This window comes from Schistocerca gregaria, chromosome 5 (genome assembly GCF_023897955.1).
Source record: "Schistocerca gregaria isolate iqSchGreg1 chromosome 5, iqSchGreg1.2, whole genome shotgun sequence".
NCBI classification, from domain to species: Eukaryota; Metazoa; Arthropoda; class Insecta; order Orthoptera; family Acrididae; genus Schistocerca; species Schistocerca gregaria.
Window position 1 is genome coordinate 183,518,948 of NC_064924.1, and position 15,781 is coordinate 183,534,728.

Consider the following 15,781-nt stretch of genomic DNA (forward strand, 5'->3'; position numbering starts at 1 on the left):
GCGTGCATACCTCTTGACAGGCAAACTTCTGGCAATGTTTGGTGCACACAGGCAGGAATTATAAGAAAAAGGGCAGTGCAAACTGAACCACTATACAGTAAAGATGTGTTTTTCAAGAATCTGTAACTTCAATCCATGGACCATGTGGGACAAGCTTAATTCAAGCTCCACAAAGACATGTAAGGAAATTTGTTTGGTGCTTTCCATTCATTTCCACCTTTGCTTTGTTGCATCCATGAAATACATGTTGCCCCGTGATCGTGAAAAGAAGGTAAGTTTCTTTCTGGAAATGTGTCCACTGTTCTCATGTACTCACACAGTCAGTCATTGTGCTCATGACCAAGAAGTGTACAGCCTCTGGAATAGATGTTCGAGTGGAACTCTTGTGCAGATACAATTATCATGGTTGCTGGTTAATGGACATTGTGACCTGATTTCATTTTTGTCACTTGTTCAGTCACTCATTTGACAGAATAAGTACATTGTTGCCAATTGTACTTGTCAATTCCTGTTGCCACGTAATCACCATAGCCTATATCCTGAACAAAGTGCATGGGTGTGACAGTAAAGTCTGTTCACTGCGCGACTGACAGGTAATTGGTGATACCTACATGTTCACAATTGAATGGTAGCCCTGACATGATCACTGGGCTTGGTGATGGTGATGAAGTTTCATCACTGTTTGTAATCTAACACTTACACTTACTTTTTGTTGTGCCAATCTGCAACTCAGCATCTCTGCTGTATTGTGAGTAGCAACTTTCCTTCTCATAATATTGTTACATTCCATCCTGGATTTTCCATTGTTTGACTTTAAGCAAAGAATGAGTTTGGAATAAACCATTGTGAACTAGGTGTTAAAGCAAGATGATGACTTTGGAAGAACTGTAAAAGACAACAGATAGTAGACAAAGGGCAACAGACAATAGATAAGCTGCTAGCATGCAATCAGAGACTGGAGACTGAGGCTACAGCTACTCTCACATGCATGGTTTCTGTCCTCCCTGAGCTATCTGAGGAAATCCTACATGCACAAGGCACAGCCACATCAACAGCTCCCACTGTTATGGGAGCAACAGCAAGCATTTTAATCCCATGAACCAGTTGTGTGGTTCAGCAAAGTGAAGGCAATTTTCTTGAGCATCAACATCACCTGCAACCTTGCCAAATTCGGACATTCTGTGAGCCAGCTACATCAAGAGTACATGGCCAAGGCACGGGACATAATCATTGCCCTGCCAATGCAGTCTTCATATAAGTGGCCAAAAGAGGAGTTAATCTGCTGAATTTCATCATCACAGGAGCAATGGGTACATCAGTTGCTGCACCACAAGGATCTGCAGAGCCTCACACAGCCCGATGTGGTTCCAGACTTACTGTTGTGTGCTATCTGGATGTGCAGCCTTCCAGCACAAGTGCAAGCAGTTATTGCCACACGAACAAAAATGCTGTGTGCCATTGCAGACTTGGCTGATTGGGAGAATGATGCACTGGCAATGTTGCCCAATACCACTGCTGCAGCAGTGACAATACCACAGCTGCAATGGCAAATTTGGCTCTGCAGGAACTTGGATCTCCTGCAACCACCGGTATAGATTTCGACCTGCCCCACCTAGTTCAGGACTTGACCACACAGGTGGCAGCACTCAGCAGGCAGGCCAACCAGTTGGCACCCTCATGGACAGAGGCAGGTTCTGCTGATATTCTCCCTTGAGCAACAAAGCAACAAAGTACTCGTCTCCCTGCTTGCACCCAGATGCCAGCCGCAACTGGGCCTAGGCGCACCCAGGTACAGAGCAATATCCAGGTGTCTCTTCATGATGGAATGGGCTGGCAGTGTGAAGCAGCTTGTCAATATAGGTTCTGATCTTTCTGTCTTCCCATGATCTATGCTAAGAGACCACTGGAAGGGTAAAGAACTGTCTCTTATGGTGGCAAAAAATTCAACAATTAAAATGTATGGCACACATCACTGAACTTTGGACCATGGACTGTGCCACACATTTCCTTGGACTTTTACTGTAGCTGATGTGAATTAACCAATCCTGGGTGCAGATTTACTTGGCCTCTATGACTTATTAGCCAGCATTGCAAACATGCTACTTATCAGTTAGACAACAAATCTGAAAACAGTGGGTCAGTGATGGCTGTCCGCCTTCTTAGTGTTAAACCAGTGAAGGCCCTTGGACCACATGCAGACATACTGAACAGAGCTCAGTCACCCAACTGGTGAACAGAGGGATGTCAAACCTTTGACAGTCCACTTCATTGTGACTACATGTGTAGTGTCTTTTCTTTATTTATGGTAATAAATCGTGCAATCACCATTAAATTTCACATATCCATCCCTACCTTTACCTTTAATCCATATGTCCCTTTCATGTAGATTAATCTTATGTTTTTTTCATGCATACAGTATGAAGGGAGAGGGTCAGGTATTATAGGAATTTCCATAGTCTTTATTAGCTTGTTCACCTCATGCCATCCATGTTGTCTTGCCAAGATAACTTATGGCACCCATGTGGGGACTATCGTGCCTTAAATGTTGATCGATATTCAGTATAACATCTGCAGGATTTTAGTCATGCATTGATGGGTTCAGTTATATTTAGCAAACCTGACTGCTTAAAGGTTTTCATGCAAATCCCTGTGGCACTTGAAGACATTCAGAAGACAGCAATTGTTATGCCAATAGGGCATTTTGGAAATATATACATGATGTTTAGCCTTCCAAATGCCACCCACACCTGGCAGCCTTTCCTAGATGTCATCTTATGAGGCTTACCATGGTGTTTCATGTACCTCAACTACATTCTCGCCTATTTGAAGTCACCCTAACTCCACCGTCACCATCTAACGATCATATTTTGGCATCTGAGCAAGTCCCGCATCATCATTAACCCCACATATAGTATATTCAGGGTCATGGAAATTGAATTTCTAGGGCATTTAATCACCCCTAGCTGATCCATGCCACTACGAGGCAAGGTACAGCCGATCTTGAGCATGCTGCATCCACAGATGCACAAAGACATTATGCTGCTACATTGGCATTTTAATTTTTATTGGGGCATTTGCCTTGCACCACCACAGTGCTGGAACCCCTGACTGGTACTATGTTTCCCTACCTCGAAGCAAAGAGCCCCTGTTAACTGGATGGAGGCACTGGAGAGCAGCTTTATTAAGTCCAAATGAAGCCTCCCATAAATGAAGATGCTCACTCACTGGTGCATGATGCTGAACTGGATGCAAGCCAATTAGCGATAGGTGCATTGCTTCAAAAACATGTCAGTGGCAGCTGGCAGTGACTTGGTTCCTTCCTGCAGAAGCTTTCAGAGTCTCAGTGCACATGGAGTGCTTATGACAATGACTTGCTTGCAGTGGTCAAGGCAGTAAGAAACGTCTGCCCATTGGTAGAAGCTCACCCCTTTGTAATTTTTGTCAATCACAAGCCCCTAAATGAGGAATTTTGAAACAATAACATGAAATGTACACCATGTCAATTCTGGCAGCTGGAGTATGTGTTGCAGTTCTCCATGGATATATGCCATATTTTTGGATTGACATCATCATCTCAGATTGCTTGTCCTGCACTTGTGCCATTAACACTTCTCCTGTGAACTTCAAGGATGCTGCCCAAGAAGAGGAGAATGACAAACAACCAGATAGCCTCTGCCATGAAACCTCCAGCAGCCTACAGCTCGAGATAGTGCCCGTTCCCAGCTGTGCCCCTAAAATTTGGTGTGACATTCCAACAGGCGCACACTGCCCATTTCTCCCACAGATACTCAAGCACACTGCTTTTGACCATGTCCATGGACTATCACACCCCAGCATCAACACCATTATGTCACACATGGCCTCACATTTCATCTGGTCAGGACTGTGAAAAGATTGACGTCAATGGGCATGCACCTGCAGAGCATGCCAGCATGACAAAGTTGGGAGGCACACCCATTGGTGCCTTTCTCGATGTGACAGTCTGTTTTGCACATGTCAATTTTGACATCATGTGCCTGCTCCCTCTATCCCTAGCCAAGTGTTATATGCTGATGATGGTAGACCACTTCACACACTGGCTGGAGGCAAAGTCCTTAGCAGACATCACCACCAAGTTCATCACCAAAGCCTTCATTGAAAACTGGATGGCACTCCTCAGCTGCCCCACTCACATCGCAACAGGTCGTGGCCCCTGAATGATTATGCACTGTTCACACACGTTGCCTGACTGTGTGGTGTGCAGTTACATAGAACTACCAGCTACCACCCAGCATCTAACAACATGGTCATACAGCTCCATCAAACACTAAAAGCTGCCCTAACTTGCCATGATGCTGCCTGGATGGACGCACTCCCGCTGGTGCTGCATGGCCTGTGAGTAACACCAAAAGAAGAGATTGGTGCTTCATCTGCCGACCATGTGCACCGACAATCTCTCACCAACCCTGGTGATTTTTGGAGGAGGCACCATCACTCTGTGATGCATTGACCCTCCACTGACAGAATGTCTGTGTGTTCACATGGCCCACCTCAGACCACACTCAGTGACACAGCATGGCACCTGCAAAGTGTTCATACATGCTAACTTACAGCACTCAATATGTGTCATGCTGTGTACAGACACAGTACAGCCACCACTTTGGTGGCTGTACTTGGGTCCACAGCATGTCATCAACCACAGCCAGAGAATGCTTGTCATCACATGCAACGTTAAACCAACCAAAGTGTCAACCAACTGAGTCAAATTGGCTTTCATCTCGACCACTCCTGCCACCATTCACTTCTTTGACACAGCAGAAGACTTGTTAAGAGATGACACTTCCTCCATCACCAGTCAGACAGAGCCCTCACCTATGGCTGCCAATGTGGCATGCACACCACCAGCTGTCATTGCACCACCACATGTGCCACAGCTCCACCCTATCTTGACCAGCCAGCATGCACAGCTTCCAAGGCCATGCTCTCCACAAACACCCGAGTCAGCCCCACCACAGCCAACAACAGTCTACATCATGCACTCTGGCCGCTGCACCATTTCAAACGCCTGTGCTGCATCATAACAATGCCCCAGCTGTCTGTCACCTGCTGTAGAGATCCTGTCTCTAGTGAGCCATGCCATCAGTTGAGTTCTGGAAACCATCTTCCGTGTAACGAGCTGCTTGTCTGTTGTGACTCCCAGACTCACATTCATGTCCCAGTGCCTCTCCGTCATCGGGAATTGAGGCCGAATTAACTTCTGCACTAGGTTTCTGTTTCTGTGTCCATGATCTAGACATCTCCCTCTGCACTGCCAGGCTTGTCGATCACAGTTTGGTGAACTGCATTCATGCGATGACACCATACTCACGTGAGTATAGACACTTTGTGTGATCTCTGTACATCTGCTGTGCTGAAACATTGAGTCCAGACTGAATCTGTCACCATGCTCCCATGACCGAGTGTGTCTGTGAGCTTTGAGCAGTGAAACTCTCGAACACTTTATTTTGTAACCTTTTATTATCAGCTTTTTAATTTTTTTTATTTTGAGATGACAGTTTTTCATGTGACAGAGCTCTTGCCACTACTGGCACTATCCAGCTGCATAAGGTCACACCCACCATGCACCTGCTGATGTTGTGTGCCAATACCCTATTGCCACTGACTGGCCCACTTACATCACACTAACACCGACATCACAACAAAGCACACAAAACCCAAACATCTGCCACACAAGCCGGATGCCTACAGTTTCTCCCAGCTTCTGAGCTCCACTCTTCAAGACAGGATCTGTGTGTCAGCCATGCCACAAAAATGTGTGAATGGACAGAGCCACTCATAACCAGGCCAAGGTAGCTGCAGAAGATGTCCGTTGGTGAGCATATCTGATGATAGGCAAAATTCTGGCAAAGTGTGGCATGTATGGGTGCAGATCAGCAAAAAAGAAGTGAGGGCAGTGCACTCTGGGCCATTGTAGAGGACAGATACATTTTTTGAGAATCTATTACTTCAATCTGCAGGCCACATGGGTCAAGTTTAATGAGAACGATCCACAGACACATTGGAAGTTTGTTAGGCATTTTCCATTCATTACTGCCTTCACTTCATTCTGTCTGTAAAACACACAGTGCCCCACAATTCCAAGAAAAAAATTCGCTTCATTCCAGACATGTGTCCACTGTTTTCCTGTCCTCACACAATCAGATCCCATGCTCATCACCAAGGAGTCTACACTCTCTGGAGTTGTGTTTGAGTGGAACTGTTATGCAGAGACAATTATCATGATTACTGGTTAATGGACATTGTGATATGATTTAATTTTTGTCATTTGTTCATTCACTAATTTGGCAGAATGAATACATTTTTGTCAAGGGTACTTATCAATTCCCTTTACCACAGTGTCACCATAGGCTACATCCTGAACAAAGTGCAGAGGTGCAACAGTAAAGTCAGCTAACTTCACGACTGACATGTAAATGGTGATACTCAGATGTTCCCACTTGAAGGTTTAACCCTACATCTGCTTGGCTAGTAGACAATGTCTGTGAACTATAAATTATATAATGATCTAATATTTGGAAGAGCACAATTGTTTTGGGGTTTTGTTATGTATTTTTGCAAGTGATGAATGTACAGAGAGACATCCCACATCTCCAAGGTAAGGCTGCAGTCACAGTAAATCTATGACATGAAGTGCCTGTGCACTCTGAGCACTCTCATGCCAGATTGCAGTATCAAGAGAAGCCCAAGTTAAATGCTCTCAGTGTAACAGTGCTGTGAGAGATCCTTGAAAAAACAATTAAATTTTGTATAAGTTTTATTTGTATCACTGTTATTTAAAATCTGGACAAGAGAAAATATGTGATGTTTTGCATCTTATTAGTCTTGTAATGAAGAATTTTCTGTAATATCATAGAAGAATAAATGGAGATGTTGTTGAAGAACCTCTTCTTATTTGTTTGTGAGAATCAATATTATGTTGAAGAATCTTAATCCCAGCACTATTCAAGACTGCTGTAGAAAAGAAGTCTGATGACCTTATGCCATAACGGTCAGGACAAAATTGTATTTCAGGCGCAAGTCATAATGCGAGAAGTCAACAGACACAAAGGGGAGAAAATCACAACCTTTACCATTATTAGCCATGCTCACTTACAGCTATTTATAACTAGAAGAAATGGTAACAGCATTGTTACCATAGTAGGAGAAATCTGTGACTCCATTGTATATTTGACCAGGTATGCCAGTATTTGTTAATTCAATTTCCACGTCAATTGCAGGTACTGCTGGCCTGTAATATATGTTGTTCTGGTACACATAAACCAGACCACTGCTCTTTGGTATCCATGCCACTAGTTGTAATAAATGGCTGTCTGGTGCCCCATTCCTGTTCCTCAGTGAAATGGTAATTCTGTTAAAGAGACAATGTCATAAGATAAAATTGAATTTTTGCCTTCAGAGAAGTGATTTTCTACTACTAAATGTAGATTTAACAATAAAACTTTCTTAATAAGGCATGAAGTAAAGCATTAGAAATGTTTAAAACTGACAGAAAATGTCTTCAACTGTTGCATAGCTCTGATGCTTCTGTCTACAGACAGTCTGAGAACATATCCTAGATAAAACAATTGTCATCAAACTTCCAATTATTCATTTAACTTGTCATAAACAAAGAGACAATTTTGTTTGTGGAACAAAACATACGAAACTGTAAAATACTGTTTTCTGTCTCATGGCAGATGACAATATGCCAGTCTGTAGTCAATCACAGATAATACAATAACAAACACATTGCATAGAGAGGAGTTCATGTAACTTATTACCTATAAATCATGCTTTAAAATATTGACTAAATAGGCAAGGGGAGAAAGAAGCAACTGTAATGTAGGTGTATTGAAATCAGTGGAAGATAAAGTTCACATGACAGTAAGACTGGAAAAAATGTGCTAATAAACTTTTACATAACTTGCAATACTATTGATATAATATACTGCCCAAATCCAAAAATATGTCTTGGTGCAGAGTACAAGCTTGGTAAGGCTCTAACAAGAAGGTAATGAGGGTCACTGCCAAATTAATACGCATGTTTCTTAATACATTGGAGCCGACGGACGTAATAGATATGTTCACTACGTTTTATCCGTAAAATCCGACGGACGTATGTCATACGTTCTTCACTTGCGACTTATTTATTTGTGATTTAAACACATGTTTTAGATTTGTAAGTGGCAAGACTAATTGTTTGGCTTGTTGTAAGTGCATTGTTGATGGCTAGAACACCAATCTCGTGTGAATGGTACCAGTGTAATGTGAACTGCGCACATTCTCAGAGTATTGTTAAAGGTTGTTTTGTTCTATGTTGGCTGCTGTGTTGTGCTATTGTGTGCATCCTTCCCATGTTTAAAAACATATAAATAGTGAATATGGCTAACAGACATCACTTGTCAAACTTAGAGATTGAAGAACTCTTGAACAATGGCACAGAACTAGACAATCTTTCGGACAACATCGGTGATGTTTCAGAAGACGATGATGACTCAGGTGAGCTGGAGAGAGTAACTTGGGCTGCTGATAATGCACAAGTTTCTATTAGTCAGGTCTGTCATTCAGTTCAACAGCCTCCCCTTCATAATGAATGGTGTCATTCTGATGCACTCCCTGAATTACCTCTATATGAAGAAATGAGTGGAATTCAGTTTCCTGTTGATACATTATAAACAGAATTAGACTGTTTGTTGCAATTTTTTGATCACAACATGTTTCTAAAAGTAAAGTCAGAGATAAATATATATGGTACTGATACTACACTCCTGGAAATTGAAATAAGAACACCGTGAATTCATTGTCCCAGGAAGGGGAAACTTTATTGACACATCCTGGGGTCAGATACATCACATGATCACACTGACAGAACCACAGGCACATAGACACAGGCAACAGAGGATGCACAATGTTGGCACTAGCACAATGTATATCCACCTTTTGCAGCAATGCAGGCTGCTATTCTCCCATGGAGATGATCGTAGAAATGCTGGATGTAGTCCTGTGGGACGGCTTGCCATGCCATTTCCACCTGGCGCCTCAGTTGGACCAGCGTTCGTGCTGGACGTGCAGACCACATGAGACGACGCTTCATCCAGTCCCAAACATGCTCAATGGGGGACAGATCCGGAGATCTTGCTGGCCAGGGTAGTTGACTTACACCTTCTAGAGCACTTTGGGTGGCACAGGATACATGCTGTCGTGCATTGTCCTGTTGGAACAGCAAGTTCCTTGCCGGTCTAGGAATGGTAGAACGATGGGTTCGATGACGGTTTGGATGTACCGTGCACTATTCAGTGTCCCCTCGACGATCACCAGAGGTGTACGGCCAGTGTAGGAGATCGCTCCCCACACCATGATGCCGGGTGTTGGCCCTGTGTGCCTCGGTCGTATGCATCCTGATTTTGGCGCTCACCTGCAAGGCGCCAAACATGCATACGACCATCATTGGCACCAAGGCAGAAGCGACTCTCATTGCTGAAGACGACACGTCTCCATTCGTCCCTCCACTCACGCCTGTTGCGACACCACTGGAGGCGGGCTGCACGATGTTGGGGCATGAGCGGAAGACGGCCTAACGGTGTGCGGGACCGTAGCCCAGCTTGATGGAGATGGTTGCAAATGGTCCTCGCCGATACCCCAGGAGCAACAGTGTCCCTAACTTGCTGGGAAGTGTCGGTGCAGTCCCCTACGGCACTGCGTAGGATCCTACGGTCTGGGCGTGCATCCGTGCGTCGCTGCGGTCCGGTCCCAGGTCGACGGGCACGTGCACCTTCCGCCGACCACTGGCGACAACATCGATGTACTGTGGAGACCTCACGCCCCACGTGTTGAGCAATTCGGCGGTACGTCCACCCGGCCTCCCGCATGCCCACTATACGCCCTCGCTCAAAGTCCGTCAACTGCACATACGGTTCACGTCCACGTTGTCGCGGCATGCTACCAGTGTTAAAGACTGCGATGGAGCTCGGTATGCCACGGCAAACTGGCTGACACTGACGGCGGCGGTGCACAAATGCTGCACAGCTAGTGCCATTCGACGGCCAACACCGCGGTTCCTGGTGTGTCCGCTGTGCCGTGCGTGTGATCATTGCTTGTACAGCCCTCTCGCAGTGTCCGGAGCAAGTATGGTGGGTCTGACACACCGGTGTCAATGTGTTCTTTTTTCCAGTTTCAGGAGTGTATTTCTGAACTTTGCCATCAGAACAGAGTCAAACCAAAATCTTTATGGAAGAAATGCAGAGCAGTGAGGATACATGAAGTACATTAATTTTTTGCAATCATTTTGCTTATGTGTGTTGTAAAGAAACGTAAACTTAGGGATTATTGGTCTGAAGACCTGCTTGCTTCATCATTTGCTTCTCAGCTAATGTCACAAGACAGATGTTTTGCCATATTCAGGATGCTGCATGTGCACAATAATGCTCAATGGATACCTCAACAAGAACAGGCCATGACCCTCTGTATAAAATAAGACCTATTTGGGACTTTTTCACAGAAATATGCAGTAAAGTCTTTTATCCATGATGAAATCGGACTGTGGATGAAGCAGTATGTCCTTTTCGAGAGAGAACTGGATTATGTGCTTATTTGAAAGACAAACCAGAGAAATATGGGATAAAACTGTATGTGCAATGCTGAAGTTTATACTGGACGAAAAGGAAATGTTGACAATTCTGTCAAATCCCTGCTGCTGAGGCTATGTTCTTCTTACTTGGGAAAATGGCATGTGATATACATGGATAGATTCTATACAAGTCCAGCAGTCTTTGAAGAACTATGGGCAAGAAATAAATTGAGAGTTGGAACCGTGATGAAGAACAGGATAGGTTTGCCTATCCCTTCCAGCAAAAGACTGTAAAATGGTGGAAAAAGGTTTTCTTCCATATTTTTGTGAGGGTAGTTATGAATGCCAACATTATTGACAATATAAAAATATCAAAAAAGTGTGCATTAGCAGATTTTATCTGTAAATTAGCAAAGCAATTGGTTCAAAAAGGATGAGTGGAACTAAATAAAGACTCACATCTGGAGTTACAAGTGCAGACAGACTCACAGCCCATCATTTTCCTAAGAAACTACCACCAACAGAAAAGAAAACAAACCCAGCTGGAAAATGCAAGGTCTGTTGGGAACAAGGGAAAGCTGCAGGAAAGAATACAGCTACTATTGTAGGCCACATAACATAGGCCGTTATTCCTGAGTGTTTGGAAAGATTTCATACCTGAGTGAAGTTCTCTAATTTTTAAAAATGAGACACAAACTTTTCATAGTAAAACACTTTACCTGTAAATGAAGCATTTAGAGTTTCCTGCTGACTAGCGATTTTAAATCAAAAGCCTGCCATTCCCTATGACTTATGAAAATTTTGTCCACTTTGGGAAAAAATAAAAATGCTGAAAAACACTATCTTTAGAGTAATATCTACAAATCCCTGTATAATTTATTTGTGCTAAATGTATACATATTCATAAAGAGAAAGGATGGAAGGTTAAGCTGATATACTGCCTAAAGAGGCATGTGGATTAGTGAGTTTATTAAAAATTGTAAATTGTAGCAAATTTCCTTAGGTTCTAGGTATTAACTGGATTGCTGATCCATTAGGCTCCATTGTGATAAAATCTCCAAACTTCTGCCCTGAAATGAGAAATGTCCTGCCTACTATCCTTCCCATTCCTCCTACAGCGGTATTCTGCCATCCGCCAAACCTACACAACATACTCGTCCGTCCTTACACAACCCCTGCTCCCAATCCCTTATCTCATGGCTCATACCACTGTAATGGACGTTGATGCAAGACCTGTCCCGGATATCCTCCTACCACCACCTACTCCAGTCCGGTCATTAATATCACCTATCCCATGAAATGCAGGGCTATTTGCGAAACCAGTCATGTGATTTACAAGCTAAGCTGTAACCACTGTCTGCTTCACAGCCTGTGCCATATGGATCCTTCCCACCAACACAAGCTTTTCCAAATTGTGCATGTGGGAACTTTACCTGCAATATATCCTATGTTGCTGTAACCCTCCTGGCCTCGACCTTCGTTAGTCACTGGCCTCACCCATCCTGCCCCCTCCTGTTCCCATTCCAGCACTACACAATCATTTCACTGCAACACCCAGTCTTTGAATTTCTTTTTATTTCTCTCCTTTCCACCACTCCCCCCCCCCCCCCCCTCCACCTTCTTCCCAGCTCTCCGTCTAAACTGCAGCACTTCACTGTCTGCCACCCCCACCATACTATCCATCACCCTCCCTGCCCCAGCTTCCTCCTTACCCCCATCCAGTTGCCACTCCCATCATGCACTGGTGCTGCTGCTCGAAGTGTGGTTTCAGTTGCCTGAGACTGCACACGTGTGTGCGAGTTGTGTTTGTGGGAGTGTATGTGTGCATATATATATATATATATATATATATATGTGTGTGTGTGTGTGTGTGTGTGTGTGTGTGTGTGTGTGTGTGTGTGTGTGTGTGTGTGTCTCTTTTATTGACAAAGGCCTTAATGGCCAAAAGCTACAACTGTGTTGCTCTTTTTGTTGTGCCTATCATGAATCAGCATCTCCACTTTATGAAAAATTAAATGTACTAACAAGCTACAAAATGAACATTGTGAACTAAATGCTTTCGATCCCAAACTTGTGATTGCAGGAAACAAAATAAGTTTTGATATATTTTGCAAAGTGGCTAGTATGGGTCGTATTATATGATTTGATTCAATGCACTCTCAATCCCACAATTGCATTTTTTTTTCATTCAGTCATAAATCATGCAGTAGTAACACCTTTAACCACAGACAAAAATATAAAAAGAGATGAATTTAATTAAAGCTGTGGCCTAAAATAATGAATATTAACCACCTACAGCAGATAAAGTTTCTGAGAATAAAATAAGAAATGGAGGCACAGTATCACCTTAGGCAACTGTGGAAATGGAAAGAGTGAAAATGAAAGGTACATTTCAGTATAAAACACAATATACTGTAAAGAATAAGATCACTGTTGATTAAAAATATAGTTGAAAAGTGACATTCTCCACTGATAACTATCTAAAGAAAAAAATAATTCATATGATTAAAACTCCAAATGACCCCTTATGCAGCTAAGGTGTTTACAAAATGACATGCAGTCAATGTCCAGGATTTTACATTAGACACTGGAAGGGCATTTAATGTTAGATATAAAGAACAACTTTTAGGTAGAAAAGGTACCGATGTGCATAGTTCTACATTGACAGAACAATGCTAATGTTGGGTGATAATCCAAAAAGAGCTGATGAAATTGTGATCTCGCACAGAGAAAAGAAAGAATGAAAACTAGATATATTTGAATTAGATACTTGGCAAGGAAATGTGTTCCCCTTTTAACTGAATAGTTACAGCTGTAAACAGTCTTACTGTAACAGAATGGGATTACTCTTAATGAAAACTGCGATTCTGACCACATTGAAGTATTCGATACTATCTCGAAATGTTTACACATTGTAGTACAAACACAAGAGCATAAATTGTAGCACTATAAGTTCAATATATTGATGTAACTAGAATACCTGGAACACAATTTTGACGAAATATAAAAATGCAATGAAATATAGCAACAATCCAAACATCAGTACAACAAATGTAAATAAATGTTAAACTTTTACTTACAATGTTCATACATAGAAACCTGATTGAAATTATTTTTCAGGTAAATGTAAAGATGCAGGATCCATGGTAATATTAAAATACCATAAAATTTGTATTAAAAAAGTTATTAAGATTTCTATATTAAACATTGTTGTGAAAAGGTGCTTTGCATAACTTGGCGATAACTGTAATAGTAGTAGTAGTAGTAGTAGTAGTAGTAGTCACACACACACACACACACACACACACACACACACACACACACACACACACACACAAAGGGTGAACAATACTCTACACAATAAAAATACATATGTGCATAGTACACTACACAACATCAGGCCGCATTGAAATAGTATGTACAACTTTGATTAATTACATTAATGTATGAGAAAGACTTTTTACATGGAATACACAGTTTATATGTAGATATAACACATAATAGTTCTAACACTTTTGTACATATTATTTATTTAGATCATAGCAACAGTAAAATAAAAATTACTGTTGGCACAGAGTACATAAATCTAATTGTTTTGTATGAAGCTATTCCAGGTATTCGTTTACACTATAATAGCAGTTGGTCATTAAAAATTTTAATACTGCTTCTTTAAATGAACACAATTTTTTTAAATTTCTTTTATCTTTACCGGTAGTTTGTTATACAGTCTAATTCCTTGTATGTTTGTTTGTTTCTGTGCCAAAGCCTTGTTAACGCTCTTTATATTAATGCCATTGCACTTTCTTGTATTGTAAGTATGTAGATCTGAGTTGGAGAGGAAATTGTCAAAATTTCTTTTTACATTAATTACGCTTTTTTGTATATAGAGGCATGGTAAAGGTAGAATATTTAGCTGTTGAAATAATTGCTTTGGAGGAGTTAGCCTTGAAATATTGGTAATTATTCTAACAGCTTGTTTTTGTAAAGTGAATATGGTTTTGAGATTTTTCTTACTATGACCCCAGAAGGTGAGGCCATAGTTAATAGCAGAATGTATATAAGAAAGTAAACAGTTCTGCTACATTCCCTACTACATACAAAGCTAATAACACATAATGCAAGCAAGCAGAGTTTAACTTATGAGAAAGAGCCAGGATGTGGGATTTCCGGTCTAAATTTTCATCTATATGTACACCTTAGAATTTTGTGGTAGCAACTCTCACAATTTCTTTATTTTATATACTGAGATACAGATCAGAGTGTGACTTTGTTTTCCTGTAATGGATATAATTAGTTATTGATATATTTATGGTTAATTTGTTCATTTCAAACTAATTTTGTAAATATTCTATAACTCTGGTTGCAGATGTTTTGACATGTTAATTATTCTGGGAAGATTGTAACAAATTGTAAATCTAAATTATGTGACTTGTTTTAAAATACCAATCAATGTTTAACTGTAAACTTCAAAATTAATGTTTGAAACAATGACTGCTTTCATATTTTGATAGTTAAACTTATATAAGGATCAGTGGCAACAACCATGGAATGACTGGTATTGTCTCAGGTTTTGTACAGTCACTGTTACATCATCTTTTTGTGCAAACAAACAAACTGTTAAGCATATTTATGTTTAGGCCACATTGTTTACAAGATTTGATTAACCTAACATATACACACCTCAGTTACAAACTTCAAGAAACATTAAGTTTGAGTGTCCATTTTTGGTAGCCACAAAAGGTGGTTACTTTGCAAGGCTTCTTTAATGGTTTCAAACCTTTACTTGCAAAGGTATAAATATTTTGCCATGGTACCTTGTTTGTCAACATTACTACCTCTTCAGAAGCATTGTTCAACTCATAGTTGATGTCATAATATTTTCCATTATTTGCACTGGAAGGCATTACTCTTTGATAGCCTACTTTATTAAAAGTGGGCACCAGTTTGAATATTTTGTAATATCATAATAGAGCATTAATTTCCTCTATAATTCTTCACCTGAGAAGCAGGTCATTTATTATTTGATGAAATACAGATTTTTATACCTACATGTTATGGAAAAATGTAATAGTCATTTTATTTAAATATATTTGGTACTTTTTTATTTTCCATTTTTATTTATCTGTCCCTCTGTGACATTGTTATGCTGTCCAATATTGGTAGCAACACAGATTATTATTTGTTTGTTACAATAGT

General features: G+C 41.2%; 1 protein-coding gene across 3 annotated transcripts in view; it reads right to left on the reverse strand.

The window, feature by feature from the left end:
* LOC126272513 (venom dipeptidyl peptidase 4-like) overlaps positions 1-15,781 on the reverse strand; it is a 301,501-nt gene that overhangs the window by 58,309 nt on the left and 227,411 nt on the right. For all 3 annotated transcript variants that reach the window (XM_049975414.1, XM_049975413.1, XM_049975415.1), the window contains one exon: positions 7,173-7,387. In XM_049975414.1, coding sequence (XP_049831371.1) covers positions 7,173-7,387 — 215 coding nt within the window. The remainder of the gene's footprint in view (positions 1-7,172; positions 7,388-15,781) is intronic.